The sequence below is a fragment of the Rhinopithecus roxellana genome, chromosome 17 (genome assembly GCF_007565055.1).
Source record: "Rhinopithecus roxellana isolate Shanxi Qingling chromosome 17, ASM756505v1, whole genome shotgun sequence".
Classification (NCBI taxonomy): domain Eukaryota; kingdom Metazoa; phylum Chordata; class Mammalia; order Primates; family Cercopithecidae; genus Rhinopithecus; species Rhinopithecus roxellana.
The window spans coordinates 112,292,973-112,311,079 of NC_044565.1; the positions used below are offsets into that span (position 1 = coordinate 112,292,973).

The window sequence follows — 18,107 nt, forward strand, 5'->3', positions numbered from 1 at the left end:
GGGTGAGGTGAAAGGATCATGTAAGCCTGGGAGGTCAAGTCTGCAGTGAGCCATGACTGCACCACTGCACTTCAGCCTGGGTGACAGAGTGAGACCGTGTCTCAAAAAATAAATAAATCGATGTGGTGGCACACACCTGTAGTCCCAGCTACTCAGGAGGCTGAGGCAGGATGAGAGCTTGAGTTGGTACAGGAGTTCTGGGCTGTAGTGCACTATGCCGCCTGGGTGTCTGCACTAAGTTTGGCATTAGTATGGTGTCTTCTGGGGAATGGGGGACCACCAGGTTGCCTAAGGAGGGGTGAATTGGCCCAGGTCAGAAATGGAACAGGTCAAAATTCCCTTGCTGATCACGCCTGTGGAAGGTTCCAGCCTGAGCAACATAGCCAGACACCACCTTTTAAATAAATCAACAACAACAACAGATGACAGAGATTTTCACCAAATTAGTATCAGGCACCAAACCATAGATCCAGGAATAAATGCTAAAAAAATAACCCACCCAGGCACAGCATATTCAAACTAGAAAAATCAAATATAAATAAAACACTACTGGAGGCCAAGGCAGTTTGATCAGAGGCCAAGGTGGATATATCACTTGAGGTCAGGAGTTCGAGACCAGCCTGGCCAACATGGCAAAACCTCATCACTACTAAAAACACAAAAATTGGCTGGACGCAATGGTGGGCACCTGTAATCCCAGCTACTTGGGAGGCGGAGACAGGAGAATCGCTTGAACCCAGGAGGTGAAGGTGGCAGTGAGCTGAGATTGTACCACTGCACTGCAGCCTGGTGACAGAGTGAGACTCTGTTCCAAACAAACAAACAAACAAAAACAAAACAAAACTATTGAAAAAAGCCAGAGGAAAAAGCCACCTTACCTACAGGGAGCAAAGAGAAGGATAACAACTGCCTTCTCCTCAGAAACCATGCAAAGAAGAAGAGTGTGAAGTGAAATATTTAACATCCTGAGAGAGAAAAAATAAACAACCTGGAATTCTGTACCCTGCAAAATTATTCCTCAAAACTGAAGAAATACAGACTTTCTCAGACAAACAAAAATTGAGGGAATTTATTGTCAGTACATGTGTCTTGTAAGAAATATTGAAAGAAGTTCTTCAAAGAGAAAGAAAAACATACAAGTCAGAAACTTGGATCTATATAAAGAAAGAGAGCACTGAAGAAGGAATGAGTGAAGATAAAACAGAAACTGTTATTTTTTAAAATTCTGAATTGATCTAACAGATAACAGTGTTCAAAATAATAATAGCAACAACATATTCAATTATGTATTCATATATGTGTATATATATCCACAGAAACATATATACTTAAGTATGCTTATGTATAAGTGAAATGAATGACAGTAGTGATATAAGAGATAGGAGGCAGGAGTTGGGATTATTTTGCTATTATAAGGTGCTTGGTACAACCCATGAAGTAGTATATGGTATTTGAAAATGGACTTGCATTAGTTGTAGACGTATATTGCAAATCTAAGGAAAACACTAAAAGAAGTGAAAAAAATAAGAAGAAAAATATTTGTTATAAAGAAATTGTCTTCATCCATTTGGGCTGCTATAAAAAATACTTTAGACTGCATAATTTATAAATAAGAGAAATTAATTTTTCATAGTTCTGGAGGCTGGGAAGTCCAAGACCAAGGCAATAGCAGGTTTGGTGTCTGATAAGGGCTCACTCCCTGTTTCCAAGATGGTACCTTCTTGCTGTGTCCTTGTGTGGTGGAAAAGATGAACAGCCCCCTCTCACCTATTTCATTAAAGCACTAATCCATTAATGAAGGCTCCACCTTTATAACTTCATCACCTCCTAAGGGCCTCACTTCTTATATTCGTGATTAAATTTCAACATATGAATTTTGGGGGAACATATTCAGACCCTAGCAGAAATATGCAGACAATTTATTTATTTTTTGGTCATATAAAATGCTGAATTAAAATAACAAAAGGCAAAAAAAAAAAAAAAAGAGTGGAAGACAAAAATAGAGGAACAAATAACAAGGCAACAAATAGAAAAAACAGTAACAGATATGGTAGATATTACTCTAGCAATGTCAATAATCATTTTGAGTGCCAATGGGCTAAATACACCAACAAAGACAGAGATTCTGCAAAGCAAAAAAACTATCAACAGGGTAAATCCACAACCTATAGAATGAAAGAAAATGTTTACAACCTATGCATCCAACAGAACTCTTAATATCTAGAATCTATAAGGAACCTAAATCAACAAAGAAAAAGCAAACAACCACACTAAAAATGGGCAAAGGACATGCACAGACACTTCTCAAAAGATATCTGCACAGCCAACAAGTATATGAAAAAATACTCAATATCAAAACCACAATGAGATATCATCTCATAGCAGTCAGAATGGCTATTATTAAAAAGTCAAAAAGTAACACGCTGTAGAGGTTGTGAACAAAAGAGAATGCTTATACACTGCTGGTCAGAATATAAATTAGTTCAGCCACCGTAAAAAGTAGTCTGAAGATTTATCAAAGAACTTAAAACAGAACTACCGTTCAACCCAGCAATTCTGTTCCTGGGTGTATACCCGAAGGGATATAAACCATTCTACCATAAAGACACATGCAGGCATATGTTCATCGCAGCACTATTCATAACAGCAAAGACATGGATTCAACCTAGATGCCCATCAATGATAGACTATATATACACAATGGAACACCACAGAGCCATAAAAAAAGAATGCAATCAATGTCCTTTGCAGCAACATGGATAGAGCTGGAGGCCATCATCCTAAGTGAATTAACACAGGAACAGAAAACCAAACAATGAATGTTCTCACTTATAAGTGGGAGCTAAACACTGAGTATACATGGACACACAGAAGGAAACAGCAGACATCCGGGGCCTACTTAAGGGTGGAGGATGGGAGGAGGGTGAGGATTGAAAAACTACCTATTGAGTACTCTGCTTGTTACTTGTGTAACAAAATGGCCAGTACACCAAACTCCTGTGACATGCAGTTGACCCACGTAGTAATAAACCTTCACATGTACCCCTTGAACGTAAAATAAAAGGTGGGAAGAAAGAAATAAAATAAAATAAAAGAGATTGCCAGAGTAGATTAAAAAATCTGACACAACTATATGTAGTCTACAAGAAACCCGTTCTAAATATAAAGATGCACCTAGATTAAAATTAAACGGATGGTGAAAGATATACCATACTAATACTTATCAAAAACATCCCCAGAATATCTCCATTAATTTCAGGCAGAGCAGATTTGAAGAGCAAGGAAAGTTACCAGAGATAAAGAGGGACATTACATAAGAAAAAGGAGTCAATTCTCCAAGAAGACATAACAATCCTGAATGTGTATATGCCCCTAACAACAGAGCATAGAAATATGTGAGGGAAGAACTGACAGAACTGCAAGGAGAAACAGGTGAATCCACTACTAAAGTTGAAGACTTCAACACTCATTGATCAGAAATCGGCAGACCAAGCAGGCAGAAAATCAGTAAGAACATAGTCGAACTCAACAACACCGTCAATCAGCTGGATATAATGACCATCTACAGACTACCTCATCCAATAACAGAAAATTACACATTCTTCTCAAGCTGGCATGGAACATTCACCAAGATACCACATTTTGGGCTATGAAACACACCTTAACAAATTTAAAGAATATATGTCATATACTGTGTGTTCTCAGACCACAGCAGAATTAAACTACAAATCAATAAAATAAAGACAGCAGGAAACCATCAAATTACCTGGAGATTGAACAATACTCTTTTAAGTAATATCTGGGCCAAAGAAGAAATCTAGGGAAATTAAACAAGATTTTGAACTAATGAAAGTGAAAAGACAACTAATTAAAATGTGTGGGATGTAGCAAAAGCAGTGATCAGAGAGAAATTTATAACATTGAATGAATTAAAGTGATTATTAGATTCTATATTAGAAAAGAAGAAATGTCAAAGATCAGTAATCTAGGCTTCCACCTTAGGAAAATAGAAAAAAGAACAAGTTAAATCCAAAGTAAACAGAAGAAAGTAAACAATAAAAACTAAAACATCTCAATGAAATTGAGAACAGGAAGTCAGTAGAGACAATCAGCAAAATCAAAACCTGTTTATTTGAAGGTAGGTGAAACTCATAAGCCTCCAGCCAGGCTAAGAAAAAAAGGAGACACAAATTACTAATATGAAAAATGAAAGGGGTGACATCACTAATGTCCTTTTATGGATATTGAAAGGATCATAAAGGGATATTATGAAAAACTTGATGCCCACAAATCTGATAACCTAGGTGAAATGAAACAATTCCTTGAAATACACATTCTGTCAAAACTCATGCAAGAAGAAATACACAATCTGTGCTGGGAGATGGTGGCTCATGCATGTAATCCCAGCACTTTGGGAGGCTGAGGAGGGAGGATCTCTTGAAGTCAGGAGTTTGAGACCAGCCTGGGCAACACAGTGAGATCCTGTCTCTACAAAATAAAAAATGTGATGGGTATGGTGGTGTATGCCTGTTGCCCCAGCTACTTGGGAGCTGGAGATGGGAGGATTGCTTGAGCACAGGATGTCAAGGCTGCAGTGAGGAGTGGCTGCACCACTGCACTCCAGCTTGGGCGACAGAGTGAGAGCCTGTCTCAGAAAAAAGAAAAAGAAAAAAAAAGACAATCTGAACAGGTCTATCTGTGTTAAAGAAACCAAATCAATAATTAATAACCTTTCAACAGAAAGCACCAGGCCCAGATACGTTCACTGGTGAATTCTACCAAAAATTCAAGGAAGAAATTATGTCAGTATTCTACAGTCTCTTCCAGAAAATAGAAGCAGAGAGAATACTTCCTAACTCATCCTAAGATGCCAGTATTACTGTAGTACCAAAATCACACGAAGCCATTATAAGAAAAGAAAACTATGGGACCAATATCTCTCATGAACACAGATGCAAAATTCCTCAACAAAATACTAGCAAGTAGAATCTAACAATGTAAACAAAGAATTATACACCAAGACCAAGAGGGATTTATCCCAGGTATGCAAAGCTGGTTTAATATTAAAAACTTATTTAGATATATAAATTATCACACCAACAGGCTAAAGAAGAAAAATCACATGATTATATTAATAGATGCAGAAATCACTTTTGACAAAATACAACACCCATGATAAAAAAAAAAAAACAACAACTCAGTAAACTAGTACTAGAGGGGAACTTCCTCAACTTGATAAAGAATATCTGCAAAAATCCTACAGCTAACATTGTACCCAACAGTGAGAAACAGCTTTCCTGCTAAGATCAGGAACAAAGCAAGCATGTCTCCTCTCACCACTCTTTTTCAACACTGTGCCAGAGTCTTAGCTAATGTGATAACACAAGAAAGGGAAATAAAAGGTATACAGATTGGAAAGGAGGAAAAAATATACTCTCTGTTTGCAGATGACATGTTTGTCTATATAGAAAATCTGAAAAGAAAAAACAAAAAAATTCTAGGCTGGGCGTAGTGGTTCACACCTGTAATCTTAGCACTTTGGGAGGCCAAGGTGGGTGGATCACTTGAGCCAAGGAGTTCGGAGACCAGCCTGGGCAACATGACAAAACCCTGTCTCTACCAAAAATACAAAAATTAGCCAGGCATGGTGGTGTATGCCTGTAATCCCAGCTACTTGGGAGGCTGAGGTGGAAGAATCGCATGAGCCCGGGAGGCGGAGTTTGCAGTGAGCCTAGATCACACCACTTCCTCTGGCCTAGGTTACAGAGTGAGGCTCTGTCTCAGAAAAAAAAAGAAAAGAAAGAAAAAAAGAAAATTTAAAATTAGAAAATTAATAAGTAATTATACCAAGGTTGCAGGATACAAGGTTAATGTACAAACTCAATCACGTTCCTAGATACCTACAATGAACAAGTGGAACTTGAAATTAAAACACGATACCATTCAGCTAGTATCACACTGAATGGGGAAAAACTGAAAGCCTTCCCTCTAAGATCTGGAACACAACACAGATGCCCACTTTTACCACTGTTGATTCAACATAGGACTGGAAGTCCTGGCTAGAGTAATCAGACAAGAGAAAGAAATAAAGGGCATGCAAATTGGAAAAGAAGAAGTCAAATTATCCTTGTCTGCAGATGATATGATCTTGTATTTGAAAAAACCCTAAAGATTCCACACAAAAAAACATTAGAACTGATAAATAAATTCAGTAAAGTTACAGGATACAAAACCAACATAGAAAAATCAGTAGCATTTCTAGATGCCAACAGTGAACAATTTGAAAAAGAAATTAAAAGAGTAATCCCATTTACAATAGCCACAAATAAGATCAAACACCTAGGAATTAGCCAGATAAGTGAAAGATCTCAATAACAAAAACTATGAAACACTGATGAAAGAAATTGAAGAGGACATCCAATAATGGAATGAAATTCCAGGATCATGGATCAGAAGAATCAATATTGTTAAAATGTCCATAATACTCAAAGCAGCCTACAGATTCAATGCAATCCCCATCAAAATACCAATGACATTCTTCACATAAATAGAAAAAAAAATCCTAAAATTTATATGGAACCCGAAAAGACCCAGTATAGATAAAGCTATCCTAAGCCAAAATAACAAAACTGGAGGAATCACATTACTTGACTTCAAATTATACTACAGAGCTATAGTAACTAAAGCAGCATGGTACTGGCATAATGACAGACACATAGACCAATGGAACAGAATAGAGAACCTAGAAACAAATCCACACACCTACAGTGAACTCATTTTCAACAAAGATACCAAGAACACATACTGGGGAAAAGACAGTCTCTTCAGTATATGGTGCTGAGAAAACTAGATTTCCATATGAAGAAGAATGAAACTAAATCCTAGACTTCTGTATCTTGCCATATGTAAAATCAAATCAAAAGTGTTTAAAGACTTAAAATATTGAACTATGAAATTACTACAAGAAATCATTGGGGAAAATCTCCAGGACATTATTCAGGGCAAAAATGCTTTCCTGCCTTCCTGCCTTCCTTTTCTCCTTCTTTCCTTCTGACAGAGTCTTGCTCTATCACCCAGGCTGCAGTACAGTGGTGTATTGTCTGCCCACTGCAACTTCCACCTCCTGGGTTCAAGCCTTTCTCGCATCTCAGCCTCCCAAGTAGCTGGTATAATAGGTGTGTGCCACCATGCCCCAGTAATGTTTGTATTTTTAGTAGAGCCAAGGTTTCACCATGTTGGTCAGACTCATCTTGAACTCCTGGCCTCAAGCAATCCACCCCTGTAAGTGTCACAAAGCACTGGGATTACAGGCACGAGCCACTACACTTTGCTCAAAAATTTATTTAGCACTACCCTACAAACAGAGGCAGCCAAAGCAAAATTGGACTAATGGGAGCACATCAAGTTAAAAAGCTTCTGCATAGCAAGCTCTTGGGCCTCTAGGTCTGCTTTTACTGGATTCACCGGCATGTACCTGGTCTGGGGGTATAGGGTTGATCCCTGACCAGCCTGTCAGAGAACTATGGCTCCATGGCCCCTAGACCCCAGGCTCCCGGTCAGCCTGTGACACAGGGCGACAGCGACTGAGCAGGAAGCTGCTGTGGAAACCAAGTGGGGACTTTACTGATAGTGACAGTGATGACTTTGAAGAGGCTGAGGGCCGGTACTTCAGGGTGTGTTTCAAGAAGCCGCCCCTGGAGGGAGGTGGTAGGGAGCTGCGCTCACCCCGGCCTGTCCCCCCCAGCTCAGCCAGCAGTCACACTGCCCAGACTTCTTTCTCTTCCTCTGCCGCCTGCTCAGCCCACTGCTCAAGGCCTTTGCACAGGCTGCCGCCTTCCTCCACCAGGGCCAGCTGCCCGATACTGGTGAGGCCCTCGTTCCCTTGCAGTCCTCGAGGCAGGCTGTCGGTGTAGGGCGCCAGGTCTAGGTCTTCTCTTTTCTGCAGAGTCGGGCTACACAGAGCAGCTGTTCCAGTTCCTCCAGGCCACCGCCCAGGAAGAAGGGATCTTTGGTGAGTCCCAGCCAGTCAGCCCAGGCGCCTGGAGGCAGGGGTGTTTGCTGGTGGTTGCTGCCCCCTGCCGGACAGTGACAACCCAACTCTAGAAGGAGCGCTGCAGAGTTCAGAGGGTCTTCTGTCCAGTCTGAGCTCTATCCCTCCCTGGGCTGCTGCTTTACACAGGAGGAGAGAATCCTGTGCCCAATGGCTCCCTGTCCTCCCTACCTAGAGCCTTCATCTCTCTCTCCTCTCCAGAGTGTGCGGACCCAAAGCTCGCCATCAGTGCTATCTGGACCTTCAGAGACCTAGGGGTGAGAGGAGCCTGTGTCACCATGTTCTGTCCCCGTTCCCACCCCGATAGCGTGGCTCAGGGAAACCCAGCTATGTGCCCATCACCCCATGGGGGTGGCCTGATGGTGTCTCATTAAGACCCTGGGATTTACTTGGTGTCTTCCAGCAACAGACGTGGTGATGGGTTGGAGAAGATGGGATGGTTTCCTGCCTCTTGGTCTCCCAAATCACTGGTTCATCCTTCTAGGTGGGGTATTAGGGCTGCTTTGAGGCAGCTTTTGCACAAACACTGAGGTCGAAGGGGCCAGAGGTCTCACGGCAGGTTTCTGGGGGACAGGCTTGGCCCTGGGCCCGGTGGACACAGTCTCTGTGTTGAGGGTACTCATGGCCCATCTTTCATGGCCCAGGTTCTGCAGCAGATGCCGAGCCCTGCAGGCCCCAGGCTCCACCTGTCCCCTACTTTTGCCAGCCGGGAGAATCAGGAAAAACTAGAACAGTTCATCCGGCAATTCATTTGTAGCTAGAACTGTGAGAAGGAGCCTGTGCCGAGACTTCTCAGCCACACAACACAGCTGTGTCCTAGAGCCAGAAGACGCAAGACGGAGAGGAGGCTGCAAACCCTTAGCTGGTCTATAAATATAATCATTGAGGCTTGATTGTCCCTTGCCATCTCTTGCTTTCTCCCTCCTTTGATGTGATAAACAAGGGGACCAGACAGGTTGTCTTTTCCCAAGCCCAGGAGTATCTTTTTGGCATACGCGTGTGTATTTGCTCTTTTCTTCCCCAGTCCCACAAAATGCCCCGACTTGTCCCATGAAACAAAGCCCAAAAGAAGACAAACAGCAGAAGCCAAGCTGCTGCTCTGGCCTGACAAATTTATTGAAGAGAGCTCTGTCCTTCTCCCTCTACCCAGAAGAGGCGGCTTGCAGGGCTGGCACCTGCCCATACCTGTCACTGGGCCTTTCCCTGGGCTAGGCTGAGTGGGAGCAGATGCCCCCATCCTATGTCCAGGGCCTGTGCAGGAGCCATCACACCACCTTGTTGATGATGACACCTAGTTCTTCAATCTCACACTGGACTTCATCCCCCTTCTGCAACAGAGCAGGCCATGAGGGTGTCAGCCCTTCCGTCAGACACACGCACATCCACACAAGCCTGTACTTCTCAAGTCTGAGCCAAGCCTGCCAGGCCTTCGGGCCCTTGCTCTCTTTCCTTTTCGCTAACGTACCTTGAGAAACACAGGAGGTTTCCTGAATACACCGACACCTGGGGGGGTCCCAGTCAGGATGACATCCCCTGGGTAAAAGGTGACAAACCTGGAGCAAAGCAAAAGGACCCGGTGAGACCAGGGGCTGGCTGAGGTGGCCACAGCCAAGGGTGGAGGGCTCAGCTCAGCCTCCACATGTGGGTGGATGGAGTGGGACTGGCAGGACAGGCCCTGGCACTCACTGGGAGACCCAGGCTATCAGGTCCTCCGTCTTGAATACCATCTGGTTGGTGTTGCTGCTCTGGACTACTTCCCCGTTCACTCGGCAGCAGATCTTTAAGTTGTGTGGATCTGAAATGCAAAGATGGTACCTTGGGGTTATCCCTTTTCCCCCTCAAACCCCCCAGTATTTCACAAACACAACCGTAGCGGAGCTTTGTGACTTGCCAGGTGAAAGGGCTTTGTGCCCACATTGACTCAGTGCTCTACGTTAGAACTTTCAGTATAGACATTGGCCTTTTCAGGCCTCCCTGCATCCCCACCAAGAGCACCAGGCAGTAGTCACAGGGATGAGTTGAGAGGATGTTCCAGACTCTGAAGAGGGAGAGAAAAATGGCTCGGGTTTTTGCCTTGAAAAAAAAGGGCATCTGTCTACAGCATAGGATGACACCTGTAGATACAAAAATGCCGCCTGGGCAGGGCCAAGCCTGGTGCTCATGCCTGTAATTACAGCACTCTGGGAGGCCAAGGCATGTGAGAACTGATTAAGCTCAGGAGTTCAAAACCAGCCTGGGGAACGCAGTGAGTGCTTGTCTCTATAAAAAATAATAAAAACAGGCAGATGTGGTGATGCATGCCTGTAGTCCCAGCTACTCAGGAGGCTGAGGTGGGAGGATCGCTTGAACCCTGGATATTGAGGCTTCAGTGAGCTGAGATTGGGCCACTGCACTCCAGCCTGGATGACACAGTAAGACCATTCCAAAAGAAAAAAAAAAAAAGACTTAGCATCTACAAAGCAGTGAGGTAATGGTTCTAGCCAGGAGAGTGAGGCCTCATGTACTGGATGCTGGCAGGGGATGGATTAGTGTAAGAATATCCTGGCTAACCAGCACTTTCAACTGTTGGTGGTGGTCTTAGTGTTCTACTCCCCTTAAGTAGAGCAGCTGAAACACAATTTAACTTTCCTGCGGACTCTGCATGGGGTGCTGTGAGATAATGGGGTCTTTGGCATCCTGGCATGGCTGGCCCACATGGACACCCCCCCGTGCACCACCTCCACCACAGTTGTGGGCGGCTGTGTTAAGAGGCTGCGCTCTGCCCTCTGGGGCACTGCCCCCGTCCTGGCGCTGTCTCCTCACTGTGTGTGGTCAGTGCTGTTCTGTTTCCACAATGGCTGGGTGAGTCACACTGGCTGTCGTCTCCTGTACTGTGGAAGATGCCAGGGCCTTGTGATAACTATGCTCCATGATGCTCAACTTAAGATTGTTTCAGATGGTGGCAGCCACGGGAAGCCTGATCCACCCATCAGCTCAGTGTTGTTTGTCATTTACTTCATGCAGTTTCACATCCTCTGCAGTTGTGTTCCCTCTAGGGACCTTGGGAAGGAAGCCCATGGGAGAACTCATGGCTGAGGATAAGAGACTTGCCCTGTGTGGAGTCAGCAGTGAAAGGGTGGCCAGGGAGGGCAGGTGCCGCATGTACCTGAACCCACGCTCCTCCCTGGAGCACTGTTCATCTGTGCAATGGTAGGTATAAGGGGGCAGGGACCAGGGACCTACCTGCTACACTGTCCTTGGTCACCAAGGCAGGGCCCAGAGGGCAGAAGGTGTCGAAGGTTTTCCCCAGCAGCCACTGTTTCCCATTGCGTCTCATTTGCCAGTCACGAGCACTCACGTCATGAGCCACAGTGAAGCCGGCCACGTGGGCCATGGCATCTGTGGCCTATGGGGCAGGGGATGTGGCCATACAGGAGGTTAGATCATGGGTGACACCAACACCTATGGCAAAGGATCTCTAAGCTGTTATCCCGTGTTAATGGCCAGAGCCAGCCAAAGGTGGGTGAAGGGCAAGGCAGTGTCAGGGAGCAAGGAGGCTGACCGCTTCCCAGGGTCAGGGACAGCTGGCACTGTGTGTTGGTGAGCGAGGTCAGCACTGGGAGAGGCAGGAGCTGGGGCCTCTGCTACACTCTGGCCTGGGAGCCCAACTTTCCACCTCACCTTGATGTGCTTGCCTTTCTTTCCAATGACCACGGCCAGCTCCACTTCCCAATCTACTTCCTGTAGGGTGGGAGAGGAACAGTGAGCTGCAGTGGCTTCGGGGCCCACTGTCCATGCTGAGGCTGCACACGGTGCTGAAGGGCGTGGACCTTTGTCATTAGGGCTTGGGTGCCAGCACGTTTGCCATCACCACGAAGCAGAGCCAAGTGAATGACAAGGGAGGTGTGGCTTGTAGACTCATACATTTTGGGCAGTGGCAGAGAGCATCACGGGATGCAGGCACAGGTCCTCTCCCCACTGTGACTGCAGAAGAGGAACGTGTCCAGCGCACTGAGTTTAAAAGTTACTCTGGATACTTTTAACAAAGAATAAATACGAAGTAATATCCTCTAGCAATACATAACCTTCCTGTGTGTCAGGCACTATTCTAAATGCTGTAATGTTATTAACTCACTTTAGTAAGAAAAAGATTGACATCCCACAAAGGACTTGAGTAAGCAATTCACAAATAGGTAATGGACATGGCCAGACAACATGAAAATATGCTCAGCCTCTCCCATAATCCATAAAATACAACTACAAAATAGATATAATTTGGCCTTTAAAATTGGCAGCTCTTTCTGATGATAACCAGTTGGTATGAGTACACCTGACACCTAGATGTTGGTCTCTAATACCACTCCCCATTAAGAAGCACCGGGGCCAGGCGCAGTGGCTCAAGCCTGTAATCCCAGCACTTTGGGAGGCCGAGACGGGCGGATCACGAAGTCAGGAGATCGAGACCATCCTGGCTAACACGGTGAAACCCCATCTCTACCAAAAAATACAAAAAACTAGCTGGGCGTGGTGGCGGGCGCCTGTAGTCCCAGCTACTTGGGAGGCTGAGGCAGGAGAATGGCGTGAACCCGGGAGGCGGAGCTTGCAGTGAGCTGAGATCCCACCACTGCACTCCAGCCTGGGCAACAGAGCGAAACTCCGCCTCAAAAAAAAAAAAAAAAAAGAAGAAGCACCAGGTTCCTCGGGGAAATGGCTAATTCCAGGTCCAAGACAGTACATGATAAGCCTAGAACATCTTGGTCAAAAAGCTAGGATATACAAAAAGTGACGGGAATGGAGTCAACTTGAAGGCCCCTCACTGGCCAAACTGAAGTCACCTAAAGAATGTAAATGACGAATTACAAACAATTGAGTAAAAACAAAAATCATGAATTCACAGTGATACTGAAGACACAGGAATAAAAAGAGGAGAGGCAGCTTTTCTTCATAGAAGAATGCCAGCCAATAAAAACAGAAAGCATGATTGAGAAGAGTCATTGATCTTGGCCGGGCGTGGTGGCTCACGGCTGTAATCCCTGCACTGCGGGAGGCCGAGGCGGGTGGATCACCTGAGGTGAGGAGTTCAAGACCAGCCTGGCCAACATGGTGAAACACTGTCTCTACTAAAAATACAAAAATTAGCCAGGTGTGGTGGTACACACCTGTAATCCCAGCTACTCGAGATGCCAAGGCAGGAGAATCACTTGAACCCAGGAGGCAGAGGTTGCAGTGAGCTGAGATCATGCCACTGCACTCCAACCTGCACAACAGAGCGAGACTCTGTCTCAAAAAAAAAAAAAAAAAAAAAAAAAAAGGTCATTTTTCTCTAACCCCCAATGCAATAATGGATTCAGTCAGGATGACTACAGGATCGCTGGATGAGAAGCTACGGGGCAGTAAGATAGTTATGTGATCTCAAACTACCACTCACAGACTGCTTATTAATTACAAAAATAGAAATGCATCTTCACAATGGAGGGACCTAGTGAATGTCAGCTAAACCAAGTGGTCAAATTCTGGGACCACTGACATGAACCTCCCAGTGGGATGCAATGGGAAATCTGTAACATCTTTGTAGACCTCTTGATAAAAATGCTTACGCTGACACTAATCATGAAGAAACAACCAGACAAACCCAGGGTGTGAAACATGCTATGAGACAACTGGATTCTTCAAGGAAAGGGCAGGGAGCGTGTTTGAGATCAGGAGTTGGCAAACTATGGCCAGCTCACCATCTCCTATAACAGTTTGATTGGAAACCCACCATTCATTTCTGTATCGTCCCTGGTGGTTGTCACACTACAACAGCAGAGTTGAATTGCTGCAAAAGAGACCATCTGACACTCAAAGCCTAATATTTACTAATTGGCCCTTGATATGGTTTAGCTGTGTCCCTACCCAAATCTCATCTTGTAGCTCCCATAATTCCAACATGTTGGGGGAGGGCCCAGTGGGAGATGACTGAATCCTGGGGGCGGGTCTTTCCTGCGCTGTTCTCATGACAGTGAATGGGTCTCACGAGATCTGACGGTTTTAAAAATGGGAGTCTCTCTGCACAAGCTCTTTTCTGCCTGCTGCTATCCATGTAAGATGTGACTTGCTCCTCTTTGCCTTCTGCCATGATTTTGAGGCTTCCCTAGCCACGTGGAAGTGTAAGTCTAATTAAACCTTTTTTTTTTTTGTAAATTGCCCAGTCTCAGGTATGTCTATCAGCAGTGTGAGAACAGACCAACACAGCCCTTTAAGAAAAGGTCTACGGAACCCTGTCCTAGATTGAAACCACTAAAGAGATAAAACTGAATACAGTGTGTGGCCTTGGTTGATCAAGGAGCAATAAAAAAAGTAAGCAAATTAAAAGTTACCTTTGGGGCAGTCAGCAGTACTTCTGATTGGGAATTAGGGCAACTGGATTTTATATTAAATATTATTCAAGTTAATTTTCTTGGTAGTGATAATGGTGGGATGGTCATGCAAGCCACTGTCTTTATTCTTAGGAGATGCCTACTTAAGTTTTTCTGACTAAATTGTCTTAATATTCCCAATGTATTTTAAAAGGTCTCCTTCACCCCACCCCCTGCAAAAAAAAAAAAAAAAAGTGTACGTTTGCCATGTGGAGGGCAGGGAGAAGGCCAGGGAGAAAAAGGAAATATAGCCAAATGTTTACAATGAAATAAGGTGGAAAAGTTATCTGGACGTTCACTGTATTACTTTCCCAGCTTTTCTAAAATTTCCAAGACATTTCTAAAACAAAAATCAGAGAGAAAAAGTAACCAGTGTTAATAAGGGTATATACACTACTAGTGGATGTGTGAGTTGCTTTTACGATCTTTTAAAAGGCCAGTTGGCAGAATTTTTCAAAAGTTTTGAAATACTGCCTATACTCTGACATATTTAAATTCTAAGGGTTTATTCAAAGGAAATAATAATGTATTAATGGACATGCAAAGCCTTTTCTACATAAGGATGTCTATTGCAACATTTATTTATAGAAGCTGAAAACTAGAAACAGTATCCAGCAATAAGGTAATCGGAAGTAAACTAACCTATATAACAAACTCCATGGTACCCTAAATATGTCACGGAGAATATTTAATGTCACGAGAAAATGCTCCTGATGGAGTCTTAAGTAAAAGAGAAGTGTATGTACAGTATAAACATATACAGGAGTGGAGAACACTGGGAAGATAGACAGAAAAACACTAATATTGGAAGCCCTGGGCATGGGATTATGGGTGACGTAATTTTTAAATGTTTGTCTCCATTTTACCTACAGTGAAGGTGTATCGCTTTTGTAATCAGGAAAACATGCACATTAACTTTTTTTTTCCAAGGCCACCGTTATGACTGAGCGTATAATCCCCTAGTTTCTGCTGAATGCACTATTGAGCAAGAGCTGGCTCCAGCAGGCTGAGTACCGAGCTCAGAACGCCCTTGCGATGGCCCACTGACTAGGGAGGGCGTGGGGAGGCACTGACCTGGCTCTCTGGTGGGAGGACCACCTCATCATAGGGCCCCACGATGGAGCTGGCAAACTTGCTGAAGATGATGGGCTCCTTGGGCACGGGCACGTTCTGTTCTTTGCAGTGGTCCACATAATTCATGCCCACACACACCACCTTATCTGGCCGTGTGACTGGAGCCAGGAAGGTTACCTCCGACCGTGGCAGGACTGGCAACTGGGCAGCCAAGGCTCTGTAGAGACCACAACAGGTGAGAGGGTCTGGCTGGGAACAGATCAGCAACCCCGGCAGGCTGGGCAGATCCTGCAGCAGCTATAGGTTTTGCTTTTTGAAATATAGTTCCTAGCTCTATCAACCATCAGAGTCAGTATGAAAATCAAGCCGAGCTATTGTCCTTTGATATCAGAGCAGGGCTTTTATTTTTCGAGTCTTGATTTCCTCTCCCGCTTAGGTAACTCATATCCATGTAAAAGATACAAACTGGAATACACAGAAAGGTCTGCAGTTTGAATACACAGAAAGGTCTCCCGTTCCCCTTCTGGTTCCCCTGTTCCCCTGGCTCTTCGCAGCTACTCTATGGATATTCTTCTCCCAGCCTTTTGTACGCACATGACAGCACCAATCTTTACACTTTTGACAAAAACAACTGCTTTTGGAGATCTCTCCTTAACAATATGGAACAATACACAGAGGGCGTCCTCTTTATTGCTTGTGGCTGCCTGTTACTGCTGTATAGAGATATACCCAAGTCCCTAATGAGGCACATGGAGGTTTCTAATCTTTGCGGAATATGGCAATATGGGAACATACTGTTAATACTGTGAGCCGTGAAACATTTGTATTTTTTCCCATTTTAATAGATGAAAACAACATCTTAACGTGTTTTTAATTTATTGTTCATCAGCTCCTTAGACCAGATTCTGTAGGGGTCCAGGCTTCAGGGACGCTCTCACCTAATCTAGTCCAAACCCAGGAACTGTCTTGTAGAAAACCTCCCTGCAGTCCTCTCTCCTTGTAGGAGCTGGGAGCCTATATCACTCCCCCGGCTGCATAAGATGCCTTTTAGGACCCCCTGGCCCAGACCCGTCAGTCAGTCCAGGACTTCCTTCCTGGAGGAGGCAGTGTGATGAAGTAGAGAGTCCTGGTTCCAGCACCAAATGTATGGCCTTGAAATTGTTAATCACCTCCCCTAGGCCTCAGTTTTCTCCTCTGAAAACTGAAGATGTTATTACGTAAGATTTCTAAGGATCTTTTAAGAGAACAGGTGAGAAATAAAAGGTGGGGTTACTCTGCTCCCTTGCCAAAGAGCTACCTGCTGGTGCTGTTTCCCAGAACAGGAATGCAGTGGGAGGGTGCGGGGGGACCAGGGCAGCTGCTTCAGGGCGATGCTGCCCACTTACTTACCTTCTTGCCACTGAGAGGGTGGCCTCTCCCTGCTCTAGGAACTGTGTCATCGTCTTCGGGAGTGTGGGGTCAAAGGCATTGAGGTTGATAACCCCTCCACCATTCCCTGTTTCCAGGCCCAAGTGAGGCCCCACCAGGTGGGGTGCCTGGAACTGTACTAGTCTCATGTCTCTGGAGGGTTGAAAGGGCCACTTCTGAGCCTGCAGCAGAGCTGTGAGCAACCTTCTTCTACCAGACACCAGCATCAGAGCCTGCAGAGAAAAACGCAGGATCCAGGAGACGGAGGATCCCAGAGCCATCATCAGGATCCCTGAAATTCCTAGGACTATAGCCCAAGGCCCTTTGCCCCATCAGCCATTCCCTGCATACCACACGGGAAGTGGTCCAGGCTTGTATTTTACCCTGGTTCCCTGCATACCACATGGGAAGTGGTCCAGGCTTGTATTTTACCCTGCTATACTTCATAAGGTGAAACTAGAGGCGCCCTCTGGCTGTTGCCTCAGGGACAAGGCTGGTTACCAGCGCTCCAAGAGAACCCCAGGCCCCACTGACCGTTCCCTTCCCACGTGACACACACATGCAGGTTCATTCCAACCTTACAGCGGTCCCCTCGGGTAGCGCGCCCTCCCTTTACAGAAGGGGACACTGAGACTCGAAGGGATGACGTCAGGTGCCCAAGGTACCAGTCAGAAAGTGGCCCTGGGGTTTCTGCAACAACCACTATGTCACACGGCCAGAGCTCAGTCCAACTCTGCAAGAGTCCGTAAGCAAAGGGGCGGCGACATGAGGTGGAAAAAGCAGCCTCCATCAAACAAAGCCTGAGACATGGGTGTGCACGTCGGATCCCAAACCACCGTCCACTCGCCTGGAACCCATGCCGGTTCCCCAATCTCCCACATGCCCATCTCCTTACCCCGCAGTTAGTGAGGCTCAGAAAGGTCCCCCCGTCGGTGTGGTCAGAAGCGGCTGGGGGTCAGGTCCCAGTTCTGCGCTCCGCGGGAGACCCGCGCCACGGACACCCTTCCGGCCTGACCCAGCCAGGCTCGTCCTACCTGGCGGCGGAGGCCGGTCCTCCTGCGCTGAGTTAGGGCTCGCGGGGCCGGAGGTCAAGGGCGGCGGGCGCCTGAGCACTGGCACCAGTGACCGCAGCCAGCCGGGGAACTACAGCCGCGGCGAACCCAGGGCCGCTGGGCGCGTACTCCAGAGAGAAGCGGGCG

The 18,107-nt window shown here is 45.5% G+C and overlaps 2 protein-coding genes across 9 annotated transcripts in view; one reads left to right on the plus strand and one right to left on the minus strand.

The window, feature by feature from the left end:
• The window catches only part of GPAT2 (glycerol-3-phosphate acyltransferase 2, mitochondrial), a 61,848-nt gene extending 52,819 nt beyond the window's left edge, over positions 1-9,029 (plus strand). For all 7 annotated transcript variants that reach the window (XM_030920751.1, XM_010362067.2, XM_030920754.1 and 4 more), the window contains one exon: positions 8,695-9,029. In XM_030920751.1, coding sequence (XP_030776611.1) covers positions 8,695-8,811 — 117 coding nt within the window. In that variant the 3' untranslated portion in view covers positions 8,812-9,029. The remainder of the gene's footprint in view (positions 1-8,694) is intronic.
• A 113-nt stretch (positions 9,030-9,142) lies between these two features.
• Positions 9,143-18,107, minus strand: LOC104661449 (fumarylacetoacetate hydrolase domain-containing protein 2A). 2 transcript variants are annotated; one of them, XM_010362068.2, is made up of 8 exons: positions 17,943-18,107; positions 16,891-17,141; positions 15,502-15,718; positions 11,711-11,770; positions 11,273-11,435; positions 9,737-9,845; positions 9,516-9,603; positions 9,143-9,378 (listed from the first exon to the last, which is right to left on the minus strand). In XM_010362068.2, the coding sequence occupies exons 2-8, from the start codon at positions 17,133-17,135 to the stop codon at positions 9,316-9,318; spliced, it is 945 nt and encodes a 314-aa protein (XP_010360370.1). In that variant the 5' UTR covers positions 17,136-17,141; positions 17,943-18,107; the 3' UTR covers positions 9,143-9,315. The 2 variants fall into 2 exon arrangements, with proteins under 2 accessions (XP_010360370.1, XP_010360371.1); XM_010362069.2 differs by having other exon boundaries at positions 17,804-18,107.

What these genes read in the sequence shown, in the direction of transcription:
- LOC104661449 (XM_010362068.2), bottom strand. Translation starts at nt 17,135, where the DNA reads ATGCTGGTGTCTGGTAGAAGAAGGTTGCTCACAGCTCTGCTGCAGGCT. An exon ending in TCCTCCCACCAGAGAGCCAG is followed by an intron (nt 11,771 to 15,501) that starts GTCAGTGCCTCC and finishes CCCACCCTACAG; the next exon opens with GAAGTAGATTGGGAAGTGGA. An exon ending in GACCAAGGACAGTGTAGCAG is followed by an intron (nt 9,846 to 11,272) that starts GTAGGTCCCTGG and finishes TTTGCATTTCAG; the next exon opens with ATCCACACAACTTAAAGATC.